This window comes from Filicampus tigris, chromosome 16, assembly GCF_054856515.1.
Source record: "Filicampus tigris isolate MCC_2025a chromosome 16, RoL_Ftig_1.0, whole genome shotgun sequence".
Lineage (NCBI taxonomy): Eukaryota > Metazoa > Chordata > Actinopteri > Syngnathiformes > Syngnathidae > Filicampus > Filicampus tigris.
This window is the reverse complement of record NC_141232.1, coordinates 15,697,369-15,711,520: the sequence shown is the minus strand read 5'-3', so window position 1 is coordinate 15,711,520 and position 14,152 is coordinate 15,697,369. Positions and strand designations below refer to the sequence as shown.

The 14,152-nt window shown below is 42.3% G+C and overlaps 1 protein-coding gene across 4 annotated transcripts in view; it reads left to right on the top strand.

Annotated features, from left to right (window-relative positions):
- The first annotated feature begins 131 nt into the window (after positions 1-131).
- LOC147134960 (trinucleotide repeat-containing gene 6B protein-like) overlaps positions 132-14,152 on the top strand; it is a 29,642-nt gene continuing 15,621 nt past the window's right edge. Inside the window, exons 1-7 of one of the 4 annotated variants that reach the window (XM_086055758.1) lie at positions 132-284; positions 6,116-6,203; positions 7,927-7,948; positions 8,402-8,833; positions 9,260-11,932; positions 12,054-12,200; positions 13,932-14,116. In XM_086055758.1, coding sequence (XP_085911884.1) covers positions 6,147-6,203; positions 7,927-7,948; positions 8,402-8,833; positions 9,260-11,932; positions 12,054-12,200; positions 13,932-14,116 — 3,516 coding nt within the window. In that variant the 5' untranslated portion in view covers positions 132-284; positions 6,116-6,146. Of the gene's footprint in view, positions 458-6,115; positions 6,219-7,926; positions 7,949-8,401; positions 8,834-9,259; positions 11,933-12,053; positions 12,201-13,931; positions 14,117-14,152 lie in introns of all 4 variants that reach the window. The other 3 variants (XM_086055756.1, XM_086055757.1, XM_086055755.1) reach the window with 3 other exon arrangements.

Genomic DNA, 14,152 nt, shown 5'->3' with positions numbered 1-14,152 from the left:
TTCACTTGTAGTAGTTTTAATGTAAGTTTGGCCATGGCACCCTTACCTCTAATTTATGACGACATCTCCCTCTGGTGGATGGTATCAGGATGGCAATCTCTCCTCCCCTCGGTGATCAACAACCAGCCAGTGAAATGTTATGCTGCTTGGCTAAACCTCCTCCTCAGTCCACACAGAAGCAAAATGGCCGATAGTAAACTAACAGATCTTACAGCGTCTGCCACTTACCTGGGGGTCATTATTTGTGTTTTGTTTACAGCCTGAGAACTACAGTCGTGCAAAAGGTTACTAGCCTTCCTACGATTCACGTTTCGGTGATGTCATTTCTTATCCAACTTAGCCTTGAAAGCCTCGAAGAACTAGCTCGCTAAGCTAGCTTACCTAGCTAGCCCGTAGGTCTGCGAGCATTTTTTTTTTTTTGCACGGGACGCACTTTATTTCCGATGTGATTCCCGAGGTGAGTCAACCTTTTGCCAAATACATATTTCTTGGCGTCTTTGGTCGTTTGTGTGCTCGTTGTTGCCTCCGCGGTTACGCAGGTCAAAGGCATTTTGGAGTCTGCTTCGACTGCGTTGCAACGCGGTACGTGAGTGCATCGTAAACATAGTTATTAATAAGTGACATGTTGTCGAGAAGTGACATGTTGTTACATTGACGATTGAGTGTAGTGGATAGTAGGCTCTGGCTTGAATTTGTGCTTGCATTTTGTGGCCATTTCGCGTATTCTATATGTAAGTTAGGTCAAATAGGGTGCACAGTTTGGGAGTAACGGGTTTATTGACTTGACGTGCTGACTGGATCCGTCGGGCGTAGCAGTGTCTGATGGTCATGACCCCCTCTTTGCCCCCAGGCTCTTCCGGTCACTGCGTCCGTGCATCAGCTCGCAGGTCAGCTAGCTGCTTCAGTTGTGGTGGCCCCGAGCATCCTTTTCAAGCGTTACATTGGACACAAACGTGTGGACGTGTTCATAGCATGTGTTTGTATGTTTGTTGATGTCCTAATGTATTATAGGTCATAGTAAGGACCATTCATAATCTGGACATTGCAACATTGCTGTATTGCATTGCATGTGTGTTTAGAGCTCAACTTTATTTATAGCGCACTATAAAAACAACCACAGCTGCATATAAAGTGCTGTACATAAATTAAAAATCAGACATAAAAAGAGTTGAAAGCCAAAGAATACAAATATGTTTTAGGGCAACTTTTAATGATGGATAGAGAGTCGGTTCAAGGGGAGTTCATTACAATTATTGTTTCCCTATGACCTGTATTTTCAAGGCTGAATTTTGATATGAGTTAAGAACAATAAAAACATGGTATTGGTTAAGCCTACATATAAGCATATACGTAATTTATATGCCAGGTTTTTTAAAAATGTGCTGCTGTTCAAAATGTCTAAAACCGAATTGTAAGAAAACTGAAGCAATAATTCTAACAGGAAATAATGTAATCTAATTAAGCAACTCCAGACCCCCAGAACTATTTAAAAAAACATTTTATGGTGAACAATTGAAGTTTGATATACAGAAAAACATTTGAATTAAATATAAGTTGAATTCTGAACGAATTCTTGAATTCTGTGGTGTTTCCCATCACCTTTCTCAAATAGCCAGCAATGGGGATTTTTTTTTTCTTTGAAGCATGAACGCAAATTACTTTGGTACGTACCATTTTCAACTGTATGAAAAGCAAGCGGATGTACGAGAACTTGGACATGATTTTGAGAAAAAGAATGGTAGAAAACTGAGGTTTCACTGTACTGTACCATGAAACCTCGTATATTTGTGATTCATTCGCTCATAGTTTTTTGGGATTCTATCATCCGTTATTTGCTGAATGTCTCATCTATTTTCTGTTTTTGTGGTTGGACAAGCAAAAAAAAAAAGGATTATTTTGGCACCATCTAGTGTTGCTGTTAAGTTGAATTCATTGATAGTGTAACAAACTGTAGGTTCATGCTTGTGTACATTCTAGATGCATGCTGTTCATGCTTTCCTCTCCACTTTTAAGTCGGGATGCACTGAAAATTTGGCCACCAAAAAGTTCCCAAAAGTGCATTTTCCGCTTCGGTCTGAAAGACTTTTGTTCCCAAAACAACACTGCCAAAACAGGATGTTGTGATGACGCAAGCTAAACTGAGCAAAGGTGTTGCCTTCATACAGGGAAATGAGGCCAAAGCCAAAATTCCCCGACCGCGTCGCTAACCATTAGCCTGGGCGGAGAAGGCTACGTGGCTGCCGGAAAATTGAATTTAATTAACTTGGATAGTTTAGCCTTTGGAGAGCTTTTACATGTTGCATTTTAATAAACATGATAATATCTTTAGTGAATTGAATCATAATCCCACTGAATCGAACCGAATTGAATTGTTACATTTTAAAATTATTCCATCCTTGAATCGTACTGACTTATAATGTGAATGGAATGCGTCCTTGAAGTGACACAGATGCGCACGAAACAAGACGTCATGTGTCTAGTTCGGTCTGTAAAGGCCCTGATAGATCAAACCGACGTCGGAGGGCATGAAGCATCGTAGCGTATGAATGCTCCGTCTGTTTGGTGTAGTGGCCACCGTCGTAGTGTCGTAACCCGTCTGTAAGCGTCTTGCGGGCGGTTACGCATGTTGAATCAGCGTCGCCAGTCGTGACATTTGGTCACTCTGATTGGCTGTTAGCTAGCAATTAAGCGCTCGCAGCACCAACAGGAAGTGACAAATACGGAAAAACAGTGAGCACGCCTCCGCTGCCTTAATCTTCTTACAAGTACAAGAGCGAGGGTTGACAATGTAAATTTCACAATGCCGTGCCAAGAACATGATGGTTTACTTCGCGTGGGAGTTCATCGTGAGCGAAGAATATACTGAATGCATTGTTTACGTTTTTATAATCCGCCCCAGGCCAACAGCTTTCCGGTTGGATTTTTCTAACCGTGAGAAATGGTGACTACTGCCGCCGATGGTATGGTATGGAATTACATCTTATGCATGCGCAGAAGGTACTTTAATGGTCAGCGTCACTGTCTGTCGTTGCGGTGTATTCCTCCAGCGTGACGTGCCGACAGTCGGCCGGACGCCACAGGGGGTAAGCGTTTGTCCCTGTTGGCCAGCGTCTTTTTGGTCTATCTAGGCCTTAACATGTCACAAACCAGGCACAAATGTCGGTCATTGTTTTCCAAGTGAGACCAGATGTTTGGAAATTGTTTATTATTTTGATTTACCGCAAATATAATCTGCTTTCATGAAGGACTACAGAAGTGTGATAATATTCACTATTGAGGGGTTGAAAATCTGCAGATTTGGGCAATTGTTAAACAAGAAGTCACATTGGATGCGTATCCGATTTATGTCAAAATATGAAAGACCTGGGTTGGATTTGTATTGTTGTTCACATGATCTGTAAAAATCAAATTCATGACACATTGTGCCAAAAAATCGTAATTGACCTTCAGTATGAACATAGCCTTAGTCAAGAATTTTTTTCATGCTTTTAATTTACAGAATTACATTTCTTTCGGTTTTCGGTATTGAGGTCCACATTTTCGGTTTTTAGCTTCTTGCACTTATTTTCATTTAAATGCATCCCTAACTTTTAAGTGCAACGCCACAAAATGACAGCTAAGCTACTTTGAAGCACTACCAAAAGCATATGAGCCATGACAATGTATTTGTACCCTATTGTGCAAACAACTATATTTTTGGGACTTAGTCGCTGTGGACTAAGTCGCACTAGTCACAGCTGCATCATGAAGAAAAAACAATATGTAGGCTGCTTCGCTCCTGTTTACGTTTGTTAGTTTTATATAGCACTATGGATGCATTTCTCATTTGATAATGTCACTTAAATATAAAGTGAGAAAAGGTAAGCAGCCATAGTTGTGTTGCATAATTTTTTTACAGAATAACTGAAAATATATATCGTAGTGTATCATTATCTATCATATTATAAAAAATGGCCTTAACGTGATAGATTTTTTCCTTATCGCCCAACACTAACTATGGAAAATGGAAAAGTTTTTCTCTTCAGTTGAAAATGGCTTACTGTACTTGCCATGACTACTACTACTACTTCTTCAAATTTTTCTACTTTCTGTTGGAAAATACTTTTGTTGCATTACTGCCAGCTCCTTTAGCACCCTAATGTAGGTGGCCGCCAGCGATAATGCATGATAAGGAATGCAGATTTTGGGTGCCAGTCCGGGCTCTAATTTCCATATATACAAGTCTCGTTTGAGCATAAGTTGCAGGACGAGCCAAGCTATGAAAAAGAAACGTGTGACTTAAAGTCTACGGTACGGTAGTTTATTGTCCACTGTTCGGCACTGTCGAAGGGAGGATCTGCTAGGGCTGGGCCAATAATTTGATATCAAAATATGTATCGCAATTGACACATGATCGATACCAATAGAAAATGCCTTCGATAAAACGTTCGATAGAAAAACAAACCCGATCGCAGCATGGTGCGTGATGTAGGCAGCGCGCTTCCGCCTCCAATGAAGAAGCAGCTTTTAAACCAACGAGGAAGAAGCATTTAAACCAACAAGAAGAAGCTGTTAACTCAACGAAGCATGCTCGCGGGCCCTGCGGCCGTGCGCTATGCTCGCGGGCCCTGCGGCCGTGCGCTATGCTCGCGGGCTCGCCGGCTGTACGCGGTGCTCGCACCCAGCGAGCGAGCGCCGTAACTTTGCTCAAATAAATGACCACTCGACTCAGTGCAACTCTTACAATTAAATTATATTATGCATGATAACCTTATTAAAAACCCGTGGATGGAGCCATGGCGTACAAGTAGAGGAGTTCTTGTCTTTGACACGCTAGCAGTAGTTAGCCTTATCCGACACCGGCATCGCACCCAAGGTAAAATCAAGCAAGTAAAATATGAATGGACTATGGCAATAGTGAGTCGGCTGAAAAGATAAAATAGTCCCAAGATGGTTGGTCAACATCGATGATGTATGCACTGCAAGAAAGTATTCGTTCACTTACATTGGATGAACATTGAATGAAGCCTAATATGTGTCAACATCTGCTTTATGGTAGACCTAATGCAAATAAGCATTTACAATGCACTGATGGAGGACAAACTGCACATTACACTACATAACGATTTACAAAAAACATCCATCCATTATCTATACCGCTTATCCTCACAAGGGTCGCGGGGAGTGCTTGGAGCCTATCCCAGCAGTCCTCGGGCAGTAGGCGGGGACACCCTGAATTGGTTGCCAGCCAATCGCAGGGCAGACAGAGACAAACAAACATCCGCCCTCACAATCACACCTAGGGGCAATTTAGAGTGTCCAATTAACCTACCAAGCATGTTTTTGGAATGTGGGAGGATACCGGAGTACCCGGAGAAAACCCACGCAGGCACGGGCAGAACATGCAAATTCCACACAGGGAGGCCGGAGCCGGGATCGAACCCACAACCTCTAAACTGTAAGGTGGACGTGCTAACCAGTCTACCACCGTGCTGCCCGTACAAAAAACAGTTAACTGTTATTTAAAGTTATTTTAAAAATGTTAAGAAAAGGTTTAAAACAAAATCAATAATTATCAATATTGACTGATATGAAATTCTTAGATTGTGACAGTTTTTCAAACATTTCTCAGCCCTTCTAAGCACATTATCTTTAAAATTGAGTTAATTTAATCTTTATATCGACTGGTTTATTTCACTCTTTCATAGTTACATTGACCTCTTATTAAAGTTTTAAGTGTTATGTTAAAATAAAATAACCTAAATGTATTTTTCTTCGGGTCATTATTTTCAATAGTTTAAAAAAAGAAAAAAAATCAATATATATCGATATCGACCAATATGAAACACTTATATCTTGAAACGTGATATACTTTTCAGTCATATTGCCCAGCCCTAGATCTGCCTCCAGATAAGAATCACTGGTTCACATGACTTGGAATGAATTAAATACCGGTACTTTTCCCTAATTACCTTTGCTAATTCTAAAAAATGTCTACCAAAGTCCATAAAAGTCTTTGTGCCGATCCTGTATTTATTTATTTTTTATTTTTTTCATTGCAAGACTTTCTTGGTAAATAATTCTTAGTTATACTATAATTCATTTTGTATGTATGTGTACTATGTTCTCTTCACAGACAGGAGAATCAGGAAAGGGAAGCGCAGTTAATGGAAGACAAGAAAAAGAAGAAAGACGACAAAAGGAAAAAGGAAACTTCTCAGAAGGTCAACGGGATCATGGTTTTGCATTGCTCATCTTATTGTTTTTAGTTTACCTTCTCGTTATCAAATGCATGTAACCAGCATTTTAATACATTAGGTTATGGTTTTGGTCATAAAGCTATTGAAGTCTTAACAGTGGATATAGAAAGTGTACACACCCCTGTTCAGATGTCAGATTTTTGTGATGTTAAGAAATTAGACAAGGTTAAATGTTTTTTTTTCCATCTTTAATGTGACCTATAACCTGTACAACTCAATTGTAAACAATTGAAATCGTTAAACTCAATTCACTGCCATCGACGTATTATTCTTTTCACAGTGCAACCATTCAATCCCAGGAATTTATATATATATTCTTCAATCTTTTTCAAATGTTAGGGTAGCAGAGGGTCTGAAGATGTCTGGCAGTGAATGAGTTAAAGAGGTAAAACTAAACAACATAGGGGTCGTGCAGACCATGCTGTGTTCAGAATTCACTAATCACAATCATAGTATGGTAAGTTAAAGTTTGCACACACCTGCCACCATTTGAAGTGCCTCTGATTAACCACCTAAATTTTAAGCGATTCTAGCACGCTTTTCCTGACATTTTTTGTCACATCTTACGGCACAAACATGGTACACAGAAAGTGTTGACAGCATCAGAGAGATCACATTGTTTAAAATGTATCGGTCAGGAGAAGAGGACAAAATAATTTACAAGGCATTTAATATAACATGGAACAAAGTGAAGACTGTCATTACCAAGTGAAAGAAATATGGAAAAACAGTGACATCACCCATAACTCGATGTCCCTCCAAAATGAAAGAAAGATGAGAAGAAAGGTCAAAGATGCTGTCAAGAGGCCTACAGCAGCATTGAATGAGCTGCAATTCTGACAAGTACTGGTTGTTTAGTACATATGACAAAAATCTCTCCTTTTCTTCATACGTCTGGGCTTTGGGTTAGCGTAGCAAGGCAAAAGCCTTATCGTATAAAGAAACAAAAATATCTACCGGTACTTTAAATCTCCCAAATGCATGTTTTTGGCCAGATTTTGAAAACGTACGTTTGGCACAAACACTACTCAACTCCAAAAAGAGCACCATACCTACAGTGAAGTATGATGGTAGCAGTATCTAGCTTTGGAGCTGTTTTTCTTCAGCTGGATCTGGACTGGGGCTTTAATCAAGGTGAAGCGAACTATGAACTGTTCAAAATACAGTACCAGTCAGGAACATCGGAAACTGTCATATCACAAAATCCTGGTTTTGAACACAGATCTGCAGACTTTTTATATCCACTCTACATACATTTTTATTAGGGCTGCACAGTATATTGAAAAGAATATCGATATCGCAACGTTGGCCCATGCAGTATGCGTATGCCAAAGACATGCAATAAGTTTCTTATGGAATTGTATGCTTTTATCTGAATTTGACCAGTCAGACGCCAACTTTCATTATCTAGGGTAATTACAATGAATAAGGTAAGAATGCATTGATCTTGCTTATTTTACCGACACAAAATGTAATTCTTTAGTTAGAAGTGTTATTTCATTAGGTACATGTTAAATATCACAATAATATCGCTATTGCTATATTCAACAACCATATTATATATTATTATAATATCATGCAGCCCTAATTTTCATATTGCCATTTTGTCATAAATTGGAAAGTTACAGGCTTGCATCATGCAAGCCTGTAACTTTCCAACCTGACCCAGTTGCTCATTTTTCTTTAGGTCCCAGAACAGAACGTCAAAGGTAAATATGACTGTTTTTCAATTTTTTTTGTTTTACTCTGTCATGATTGTATTTCATAATGCCTCTAATGGGTTGCATTTTTTTCTGTAAAAGTACTGTATGCTATTATTGGGTTGGTCGATTAATCGATGATCAATACATTTTATTTTTTTAATTGTCAGGTTGATTTATTTTCCTTTTTTGACAGCTAGTTCAAAGTGCGTCCTTCTTGAGATGCATTGCAGATTCACAACAAAATGGCATCGCACAGAGTAGATCTATATTACAGAAGCACATTTAGTGTTGCCAAGTTAGGGATTTGGTAGCTACAGTATAAATAAGCACATTTTCCAGCCTAGTGGCTGTTTTACAAAAGAGCAACTTCACAACTTTATTTCCTGTTAAGAAACAGACAACATTATGACAAGAAAGTCCGGTGGAAGCCCTAAACCGAGGTGCTCTTTATTGTTCCAGTGCCAGAATCAACCAAGCCCTCCTGTTCCCAGCAACCCACCACCCCAGCCTCAGTTTCCCCCAGCCCTGGACCTGTTGACCCCTCGCCCCCAAATTCTAGTGCCAGCGGGCTTTCTGCACCAGTTCCTCCTGGTGGCGGGAACAATGCAAAGCAGCGGACTGCTGTGGCCAACGGACAGCCCTCCTCCCTTTCTGGAAACCAAACTTCTCAGCAGCAGCGATACATGTCCAGAGAGGTTCCACCAAGGTTTCGCTGCCAGCAGGACCACAAAGTGCTACTGAAGAGGGGGCAGCCTCCACTGTCCTCCATGCTGCTCGGGGGAGGTGGGGGAGATGAGAGCACTGGTGGGGTTGGGGTAGGCAGCGGCTGGGGTGCCACATCACCTCTTTCCTCAAAAGAAGCAGATAACGCCAATGCAAATACAGACACAGGTAGGTTCCACAAAAAAGGGTATTAATTTGAATATGCAGTCTATTGAGGCTCATGGGCGACTACTGTACATAGATTTGTCCCTTTTAAAGAGGAAATCAACCCAAACATATTTTTTTCAAGAATATGTTCGCAGCAGGCCCACTAGTTGAAACACGGCATTCTGATTAATACTGTATTGCGTTTGTGGAATATGAGTTAAGCAGCAAAATCCACCTGTTTTTAAGCCATCTCGGGGGCGGCCATTTTGTCACACTTTTGTCAACTGAAAATGACATCACAACTACTCAGGACTCAAGTAATGACCAATCACGGCTCAGCTTCGGAAAACGGGTCAGCTGTGATTGGTCCTTACCTGAGCCCTGAGTAGTTGTGACAAATATGAACTTATGCTAAATCCTTGTTGTAACATTTCTTTTTTCGTCTAGATTCGAACTTGGGTTCATCCTCTCCTTCACCACCCAGCACAACATCCTCATCACGTGTCACTGCTCTGTCGTTATCTTCATCTACCAATTCAACTTATGCAAATTCCACATGGGGGGCAGGATCTGTCAGCCTGTCCTCCTCTCAGGGTTGTGACAAGATCATTGTGGATGGGACTGATCTGGACAGCTGGCCTAGCATCCAAGGCACAGCCAAATTAAGTTCTGATGGATCTGGAGGAGGGGTGCAGGAGCAAGACGGCCCCGGTAACAAAAACAGTAGTGCCTCATTTCATGAGAAGAACCTCCCGCAGATAGGCGGAGGAGCAGTTGACGGAGGCGCAGGGAAAGTGGACAATCCCTCCTCGCCTTTTTCTTTGTCCCCTTTTTCATCACAAAATGAATGTGTTCAGACAGGTGGTGTCATGTGGAGCTCCTCCACTGTCCGCCGGGTGGAGGCAGGATTGGGATCAGCAGCATTTTATAATTCCAAAGTCTCCCATCTGCTTCCTGGACCCCAAGAGAGTCCTGCAGATGGCAACAGCAGTCTCCCTGGTGCCACTTTAAACCCCAATGTGAACCCCTCTGCCTGGCCAGCCCTAGTGCAGGGGAAGATATCGACTTCAGCTACTTCGCTACATTTGTCCTCACTTCCTGTCAGCACCACCACTCTCCCTCACGAGCACACCGAGACAGCTGAATTAGACATGAGTACTGAACAACAACATCCCTTGGGAAACCTAGGGAAAGAGCTGGGTTCATGTGAAGGAGCACAGGGAGTGGGGCCAGGACCAAATCGAGAAGATGGCGACAAGAGAGAAACGCAATCCGATGCTGAAGGAGAAGGGAGCGTGAATAAATCTGGTCCTTCGTCTTCCTCTTCTGCTGTTTCTTCCTCTTTGAACCTTTTGACTCCAGTGCCCTCTGCTCCGAGAACAGGTGCTTCACAGGAAGATCAATGGGGTGGAGGGGAGACTGGGATCCATGAACAGGATAAAAATCTGGGGGGCTTTGGTAACCAGGGTGACAATACAGGGTGGGGAAAGGGAAGCGCAAATATTGAAAAGGTATCTCAGGGAGTGTGGACAGACAGGAGCTCAGAAGTGGAGTGTGGAGACACAGACGAATGTGAAAGTCTAAGTAACTTAGCAATAGCAAGTGCAACGGAAGGTTGCGGGAGCAACAGCAACAACGGTGGGGGAGGAGCCATTGAAGGTGGCGGTGGAAGTGCTTTGCCAGAATCTGCGTCACCAAAGTTAGCAACAATGGAAAATGCTTGGGACAATCAAAAAGGGATAGAATGTGGGTTTGTGGCAGAACAACAAGGAAAAGGCACTAGTGGTGAAGGACCAGCCTCCTCTTGTGGAGGTGGCACAGAAAATGATGGAGCAGGGAGTGGGAATGGGCAGAAAACGGATGGAGCCCAATCTGTGCTTGCCCTCTCCAACCAGACCTCCGATGCTGAAGTGGCCTTACTTGGCATGCTCAATCGATCTGATCTGGATCCCAGGGTTCTGTCCAACACGGGTTGGGGCCAGACCCAGATTCGTCAGAATGTGGCCTGGGATCTGAACACCACTAAACGAGTAGGAAACCGAAATGAAAAAATGGCATCGTCTTCCACATTCTCATCAGGAACGATGCCCACCAATAATCGCAGTTCTGGGTACCTCTCTAACTCAAGGGTAAACCCAAACGATGAGTCTGTCAGCAGCCACGCCGACAGCGTGAACTCTGGCCCTGCTTCAGTGAGGGACTCGTGGGACGGCGGTGCTTCACAGGTTAATTGTGGTTCTCACATGTCTGATGGCATTATACAGAAGCCACGAATGCTGGATATGGAGGGCAGTCAAGGAAATGCAGCAAGAAGTTGGAGTGATCCTCCACCTGAGAACCAGGGCAAAGGATGGGGTGAAGAACACCAGTGGGGGGGAGGTGGCAATTGGAGGGACAAAGGAGAACAGAGCAGCGGATGGCCTGTTGGCCCCGAAGACAAAGGGACAGGGGGGTGGAAGGGAACTGGAAGAGGGAAGGTAGGTGGTTGGGGAGACTGGGGCCAGAGTGAGTCCAAACCTGGCGGTGGTTGGGGAGATGGACGAATCAGAGGTGCGAGCAGCTCTGATGAAATGTCCTCTTGGGGTAACCCAGATGAAGGTGCATCTCAGCGAGGAGGATGGGGAGGAGGAGGAGGAGATGCGGTTAAGTCCAACCACGATTGGGGGGGTTCCAAGCACCACACAGCAGTACCGACATCAAACAACCAAGTGGCCACAATGAAAACCCCAAATCAGCAACACCAGGCACAGGGACACCACCCGCCAGGAGGAACTCTACAAGGAGGTTGGGACAGCCGGCCGAATGTTGGAAGTGGGGGTCCACCATCCAAGAATCAGAACCAAAGTTCGGGCTGGATATCTGGCCCAATTCCCCAAATTTCTGAGGATGACTCTGTGGAACCCAGTGGCTGGGATGAGCCCTCTCCTCAGTCCAACTGTCACAAAATGGAAATTGATGATGGGACTTCAGCCTGGGGAGATCCCACCAGCTACAATGGCAAAAATGTGAACTTGTGGGACAAAAATAGAGCCGCATCTAGCGAATGCCACAGCCAGCAACCACCTAGACGACATCAGGGCTTGCACCACAGGGACACTAACTCTGGAAATGCAGTAGTTGGTAAGCATTATTTTTGCTAATGCAGATTTGCGTTTCATATGTTCATTTTTGTTTAAGGGAATATTTGACTTGCTGTTTAATTGTTCACTAAATTTGAATGTTCATTTTTATAAATCTGTAGGGCCAGGTATGTGGGGAGGGGGCACACAATCTCTTGATAATGGGTCTGGTGCTTGGAATCAGACATCAGATCCAGCATCAGGATGGGGTAACTCAGAAGATCCTAAAATGTCTGGCTGGGGCAACCTGTCACCAAACCCTGGTAAAAGTAAGTGAAAGATGATATATCTTTGTTCAAAATATGTTTTGTAGTACCAGTATATAAAATGTGATTTTACCCAAATTTTGTACAAATCAAGAACTTCTGTGATGCTCTGTAATCATGGTAACCATTATTTAAAATATATAATGTAGTATAAACTTATAAATATATCGTCGCTGTCATGTGAAAAACATCTCCATCTTTTTTCATTTTCTTATTTTTACATGAATGGTGTTTCCGCATTACAGACATCGCATTAATGGGGGAATTAAAAACGTTTCCAAAATTGGAGATAAGTGTTTTTCACAGGACATCGACGATATACAACTTTACACCCCCGCTTTGGTGATGCATTTTACAGGGTCTCCTAATATCAGGCTTCTCCTCTTTCATAGCATCTCTCCATAACAACTGTATCGTTCTCTGCTCAATAATTATTAGGGGTGGAATGGTACATGTGGGTGTATTGTGTATGGCATGTTCGGTTCGGTCCACTTGCGTTCAGTTCGGTCCACTTATTAGCGCGAGCTTACGCACGGGCGCTATTAAACTGTTGCACGCGGGAGAGGAGGGCGGAGGCACTAAAGAGGAGCAAACAAATACGGTAACAAGCCAGAGCTCGAAGGTCCCCTGTACATTGCGGTCTCCTGTTTGGGAACATTCTAGCTGTCCTGTTAAAATCGCAGATGGGGAAAGGTGTAGAAGTCCCAAAGTTATGTGCCGATATTGCTACATGAGATCGGCGGCTATGCTGTGGGTAGCACTGTCTAACACAATGACAACATCATCCGACTTTGAATGTTTCTTAGACGAGGAAGCAAGCAGTCTTTTTAGTCAAAAACAAAGTACAACAGCTCTCTCCTTCGTTCTCCGCTGCTCCTCTCACAAGCTGTATGATGCATTCATGAACCTCGGAAACATCACAACTCAGTAAAACACAAACCGACCACAACACAGATAACCCAATTCGTTACAATATGCTGTTGAACATTCAAAGATTTGAATGCCTAAAAAGTGTAAATAATTTCATAAAGACTTTAAAGTTACTATATTTCATTATAAAAGGTTTTAATATAGTTAGCAATAATTGTCACTGTTATTATATGTATTTTTTTTCATCACAAAAAGTGTATATATGTACTGTAATGACAACTTGTCTTTAACTTGAATACTTAGATGTGTCATAGGCTGTTGCTGCTGAGTGTTTAAAGATTTCAGTGTCTTAATAATTTACAAAATTAAGAGATCTTTATTGTTAGTGTAGTTTTTTATTCTGGTGTGATTCCTTAGAATATCACCCGAATAGTTCACTTTTATTTTTTTCTGAAGAATATACCATTTACTTGTCATCTTTTCAAAATAAACATATTTAAAAAAAAAAAAATCCGTTTTTTTTTTTGTACCGAAAATATACCGAACCGAAGTTTCCAAGAAACTGAACCGAAATGCGATTTAGCGTACCGTTACACCCCTAATAATTATGGTAGGAATGTGCCCACACTAGGCTAATACATTAACAGTAGCCTGGGGCCATTACTTGATTGTGTCAGGTCAACCAAAGTTCACTGAGACTGGCCCGGCTGTATCCTAAAAAACATGCATCAAATCAACATGTTCTTTTTTACTAAATGAACCCCAAAACAATGAAACGTCTGAGCCTGCACGTTGCCTACAATATTTCAAGTTTTGTTATATGCAAGAACTTGATAACTGGTTGTTAATTTGGTTTTATTGAAGGTACCAAGCCAATGGAAACCTGGGGTGCGAAGGGAGAGGGTTCAGTAGCAGCCTCCCGTCATCCCAGCTGGGAAGAGGAAGATGACAGTGGGGTAGGGATCTGGAATAGCACCGGCTCTCAAGGAAGTAGTTCCTCCTTTAACTCTGGAGGCTGGAGTCATGGAGGAAGGAGAGGAAACATGAAGGTTAGTAAAACTAGAGCTTGTAAGTAGATGGTTTCT